The 6,000-nt window shown below is 44.8% G+C and overlaps 1 protein-coding gene across 10 annotated transcripts in view; it reads right to left on the bottom strand.

Moving 5' to 3' along the window:
* Positions 1-377: 377 nt before the first annotated feature.
* Positions 378-6,000, bottom strand: part of ABCC9 (ATP binding cassette subfamily C member 9) — a 92,318-nt gene continuing 86,695 nt past the window's right edge. For 6 of the 10 annotated variants that reach the window (XM_082238705.1, XM_082238707.1, XM_082238703.1 and 3 more), the window contains 3 exons: positions 4,594-4,656; positions 2,866-3,037; positions 560-699 (listed from right to left, as the gene is read on the bottom strand). In XM_082238705.1, the coding sequence (XP_082094831.1) occupies positions 2,900-3,037; positions 4,594-4,656 (201 nt within the window). In that variant the 3' untranslated portion in view covers positions 560-699; positions 2,866-2,899. Of the gene's footprint in view, positions 700-2,865; positions 3,038-4,593; positions 4,657-6,000 lie in introns of all 10 variants that reach the window. The other 4 variants (XM_082238706.1, XM_082238708.1, XM_082238711.1 and 1 more) reach the window with 1 other exon arrangement.

Here is a 6,000-nt window from a genome sequence, read left to right as displayed (position 1 = left end):
GTTTAGGCAAGTTTTTAATGTTTATCATGTTTTTAATATTCTGTCGGGAGCTGCCCAGAGTGGCTGGGGAAACCCCGCCAGATGGGTGGGGTATAAATAATAAATTATTATTATTATCCATTTAAAAGAGAAGTTGGCAATAACTGCGTTTATCTGGATTTTACCTATCCATTCTCTTCTCCCCCAAAGGAAAATGATTGGAACCGTTCTCCATCTGCAAAGTCCACCCAGGAATTCAGCTACCATTCCCAGTGCTGTAAATCCTTTCACGCACCAAAAAAGGGGAACATTTCAACTCAGAGTACTCCAAGAAATTGCCAACTCTCCATGCCAAGGGATCAAATTGCTAAGGAAATACAAGGGAGGATTGCCTAGTGTTTTGTGAAGAAGAATTTATTGCACTGAAGTTAGCGTACATAACAGGTTTCGGTTTTATAAAAATTAGGCAGATGCAAAAATCCTTGGCAAAGTCTGCAGTGATGCTACAGTGTATAGAAAATATACATATATGAAAAGTCAGGCATTAGAAAAGCCAATGGCATGCATTTCCCCCCAGCCCTTTCACATGTCGGCCCGAACAAAGGATGCAAAGATGCCGTCTTCCTGAGCCAGCAGATTCTCGGGGGTGTCGTATTCCAAAATGACCCCTCGCTTCATCACAATGACCAGGTCTGCAGTCAGGATGGTGTGGACCCGGTGCTACAATTAAAAGACATATCTAAATTATTTCATTTCCCTACCAGGCATCATCTAGATCCAAGTTCGTACAATTATTGGACCAGCATTATTATTTGCAAGCAGCCTGGTGGAAAACCCCACACTCTGTTCCTTATGCACAGCTAAAATGCATTGGGGCTGAGCCACATGTTAAGGATTTAAGAGTGTGTGTAACCTGTGGACCAGCAGCAGCCACAACAGCAAAAGCTGAGCAGGGGTTTGAAGAGAGGGCTTGCTGCAGACCGAGTCAGAAACTACCATATTTTTCCATGTATAAGATGATGCTTTTTGCTTTAAAAAAATTCGGCAAAAATTGGGTGTCATATTATACACCAGGCTTCCTCAACCTCAGCCCTCCAAGTGTTTTTGGCCTACAACTCCCATGATCCCTAGCTAGCAGGACCAGTGGTCAGGGATGATGGGAATTGTAGTCTCAAAACATCTGGAGGGCTGAGGCTGAGGAAGCCTGTTATATACGGATGGTGAATTAATGGCAGCAGCAAGCAGGAGATTGGCAGCGGTGATTGGGTGGGTGATTGGTGGCTGTGGCAAGGCCTGCTGGCGATTGGCTGCGGCTGCGGCAATTGGACAGGCGATTGGTGGCTGCAGCAAGTGGGTGGGTGGGCTGTTGGTGGCGGCGAGAGGGCAGACAATTGGCGGCTGCAGTGAGGTGTGCAATCGGCAGTGGCAGGCAGGTGGGTGAGCGATTGGCAGAAGTGACCACCCCCACCCACCCCCAAAAGCTAAACAACTTAATTTCTTAATTTTGGGTTTTAAAAGATAGGGGTCGTCTTATACATGGGGGAGTCTTATACACAGAAAAATACAGTACCTTTTTTTAAAAAAGAAAGAAAGAAAGATGTATACCTAAGGCATCATTCCAAGGGACTGAGTAAAGAGCACATTGTGATTCTCTGGGGATATATAGCTGACTGGTGCAGGGAAATTCCCGACACATTGACACTACCTAGTGTGTCAGGATCCCATCTCCAAGTCCCAAAGGAGAATGCTGGAATACCCTGTAGTGGGAATTGCTACAAAATCATAGAATTGTAGACTTGGAAGGGACCACAGGGGTCACGTAGTGCAACCTCCTGCAATGCAAGGATCTTCCAGTCAACATGGGGCTCAAACCCACGACTGAGATTGAGGGTCTCATGGTCTACCAACTGAGAGGGTTCAAGCCAGCCAGCCAGCCAGCCAGCTAGCCCTGTTTTGGGATACTCCATTCCAATCCTCCCCTTGTTTTCCACCCCTTCTCTTTGCCATAGATACTTCACAGTCTCTGCTCAGTCCTCTTTGGGCTGTTTTGTTTGGGCTTTGCTTCCTGCCCCCTTAGAGTCTTTCCTCTGAAGTTCCTTTTTTAATTTCTTTAAATCTTGGGGTTCCCCCAAGCTTGTTGATACACCCCTCCCTGCACAACGATGACCGACTTCTTTTGTTCTTTTGAATCCACACTTGGATGATGAGTTATCCGTTTGCACATATAATTAAATTCATAGGCTGCTTTTCTTTAAAAAACACACACACACAAAACACCTACAACTCACCTCAAAGGTATCTAAAATTTGTATGCTACAAATTCAAAGCAAAAATAACAAAAAGGCACAAAGCACTGTTAAAATAAACTGTAATAGACCTAGTTGTAGTAGAGCAATCATTCCTCACATGCTCAAAGGGAAAGGACTCTCTTGGCTTGCTTGCTAAAGAATGAAAAAAGTGAGAAGAGCTAATTGTCTTTGGTATTCCAAAGCTCTGTAGAGCAATTACATAATAAAAGGTTCTTCTGATTTGCATGGGTGTAATTCATAAATGTTGGCACCGCCTCATTATCTGATCTCAAATTTCAGAATAGTGGTGGGGTTAACTTCATATGGGAGAAAGTGGTGTTTCCTAGGTGGGCAGCTCTCACACTATTTAGGGCTTGGTTGTAGCAGCTATTCTAGAAAATATGCCTGCATCTCTCTTTTTGTTTTGGAAGAGTGAAGCAGGCCTCCACGTTTAATACAGGAATAAATTCTGCCCTGCTGTAAAAACCTTTGGATCTCAAGTGTCAGAATGCCCCAGACCCCCCGCCAACACTATCATGATTGACTGTTCAGAGACTGAATGAAGAACGGGACCATACAGGATTGAGTGAATGAATACCGAAAATCTTTCCGGAATCCTGGGTCAAGAGTATCTATTTGTTTGTCTTCACCAAAGTGGTGAAAAGGCCTCCCTCTTTGAGGAGCAGGTTGGCTGCCGCGTCACACTCGACGAGATCGCCTTCGGACAAGACTAAGACGAGGTCTGCATCTAGGATTTGAGAGACCCGGTGCTGGAAGGAAGAAAAGGAAAGGAAAGGAAAGGAAAGGAAAGGGAAAGTAACAGAAAGGGAATGCCATGCAAAGAACAGGAAAGCTTAGAATAAATACAGACGGAGATCTTTATTGAAAGGAGAGGAGCATGTAAAGTAAATATGCCAGGATTGAAATCAGCATGGTGATCTATATAAGAACCCACTAAAGCAGTACTTATTCATTCCCACAATTACCTCCATTTGTTGAGTGGATGCATATTATTGTCCCAAATACACGCCATAATGCCTCATTTAGGTTGTTCCAAATTCAGTGACAAAGCGAAGCCAGAACTCCGCATGAACACTTCCCTCGTTCTCTTACAATGGCAATGGCACCCACCCAAGAGGGGCTGGAACTGAGTTCTGGTACATTCCAGCTGAAAAAAAGCCCTGTCACAGGTGAATCAAAGTCTTGGTCCTGACCTTTAAAGCCCTAAATGGCCTTGGTCCAGTATACCTGAAGGAGCATCTCCACCCCCATCGTTCTGCCCGGACACTGAGGTCCAGCTCTGAGGGCCTTCTGGTGGTTCCCTCCCTGCGAGAAGCGAAGTTACAGGGAACCAGGAAGAGGGCCTTCTCGGTGGTAGCACCCGCCCTGTGGAACACCCTCCCATCAGATGTCAAAGAAATAAACAACTATCTGATGTTTAGAAGACATCTGAAGGCAGCCCTGTTTAGGGAAGTTTTTAATGATGGATGTTTTAATTATTATTATTTTTATCTCTTGTTGGAAGCTGCCCAGAGTGGCTGGGGAAACCGATTAGATGGACAGGGTATAAGTAATAAATCATCATCATCATCATCATCATCATCATCATCATCATCATCACACATCTGCACCCAGGACCTGCCATTTCCTAGATGGGAAAGGTCTCCTTGTATGGATTTCGATCCCTCTCAAAATTCTAGAGTACTTTCAACTTGGGATTTCATCTAATACTGGCAATATTTGAATGTAACCCAAAACCATGGTTAAGCACTACACGCATGAACTGGGAAAAAGGCCCCAAAAGGACTTGGGCTCATACGCCTCTCCCTTCACCTCCTCCTACATGGTTGGTTGAAGGATTCTCAATGCTTTTGTTTTCACTTTCATAGTATCCTGTCTTGTCTTTGTGTATGAGGCAGAAGTCATGGTTTACAACAAACCTTTGTTAGTGAAGCAGGTCAGCTTCATAAACCATGGTTTGAAGTCAGCTTGCTTTAAAAAATAAATAAATGACCAGAGTTTGTTTTAAACCTCTATCTCGTGTTTGGACATAGACACAAGCCAGGATTTTTCGAAAGTACACAGAAGTCTTCAGAAGGGATGGAGGAAGACTTCTGCGGGGTTTAGTTGTGCTTTCTGAGAAGCCTGGCTTGTCTTTACATATGAAACAGAGATTGAAGAGGGGCAGGAGAGGTGAATGTAAGCCGATGGTGAGCTTCTTTTTGCTTCTGCATGTGGTGTTTCAGGACATTGTTTCCAGCAGACCAAGTTTATCATCTGCTGGGGAAATGCGGAAAGGAGGTCCACTGTGGAACGGCATACTTACAGCTATCGTCACCACTGTGCGATCAGCGAAGGCGGTCATCACAACCTTCTGCAAAATGTTCTCCTAGCAAATGAGAGATGCAACAGTCACTTAATGACCACAGGAGTGGAGCTCTGCACAGTAAGCTTTTCACATGACCACACCTACAGAAGCTCCTGGGTCTGGGTCTTGCATGGCTTGTGGTTAAATATTGAGTAAACCTGACCTGTAAAATTCACCTAATCACCCGTACATATGCATCACAATTGAGCACCCATGTGGGTCACTCAATGCCTGTATAAATGTGGCTTGGATTAGATGTTGGCAGTGCTTTTTTTCTGGGGGTACGTAGACCCCTAAACATTTTGTAAATCTTTGTACTTTTGTCCATTTACTGTACTGTGGTACCTCCAATTGCACACAGAATCTGTTCCGGAGCTCCGATCAGATCCTGAGGTGTGCGTATCTGGAGGTGCCGCTTCTGCACATGCTCATGGTGTGGTTTAGCACTTCTGCGCATGTGCACGACACGTAGAGCACTTCTGTGCATGTGCACATGGCGAAACCCAGAAAAATACTTCCTGGTTTGCCGCGCATGAATCCCAAAGGATATGTAACTCGAGGTGAACGTAAGTAGAGGTACCACTGTATTTATTTTTCCCAATTTGAACTATAAAATGGTGATTTTCTTGAGTCAAAATGAGAGTACCCCTAAATATTTGTTTTAGGGGGAAAAGCACTGGATGTTGGAATCAAAGGTGTGTTGCCAAAGATAAAGTCTCCATAACAGTCCCACTTAGAAAAAAAAATGCTTAGGAACCACAGATTCCATTAAAACAGAGGAATGTAAGGAACCCAGTGAGACAATGAAACAAGATTTTCTCCCTCCCCACATTTCCTAAAGCACCCATGTCCAACATCTCCCATTCAGGGGCTGGACTTTCCCTGACCAAGCTCTTTGGGAGATAGATCCTCTAATTGGGTTATGAGGTCACCAGGGCAAAATAACACTTCTGCCCTGGAAGGCATTCTGTACAAAGTGGTGGTAAGACCTCCACTGTAATAGTTCAGCACCTGACTCTTCAGCAGATTGGTCTGAGTTTTTCATATTGTTATGGAATGGTTCCATGATCTACTACGTGAACATGGAGGAACAAAAATGTGTCAGTTGTTTGTGGTTTGGGGTAGTGCTGGGGTAGGGAACCTAAGGTGTGGGGAGCAAATGTAGCCCTGCAAGCTTCTCTGCCTGGACCACAGAACGGTCCCCAGGCATGGTCCTCCTTCTCAGCCACACCCTTTCCCCTCAGGTCACACCCCTCACCCGTGATGCTTGGCACCCAACTTGAGTGTTTTTGCCTGGCTGCAATGTGTCCTTGAACAATGATCATGAATCTTGCTTGCCTGGATGGGAGATAGAGTGTGAATGTG

Source organism: Podarcis vaucheri (genome assembly GCF_965113315.1).
Source record: "Podarcis vaucheri genome assembly, chromosome: 10".
Taxonomy (NCBI): Eukaryota; Metazoa; Chordata; class Lepidosauria; order Squamata; family Lacertidae; genus Podarcis; species Podarcis vaucheri.
The sequence above is the reverse complement of the archived record's forward strand: the minus strand, read 5'-3'. Positions and strand labels throughout refer to the sequence as shown.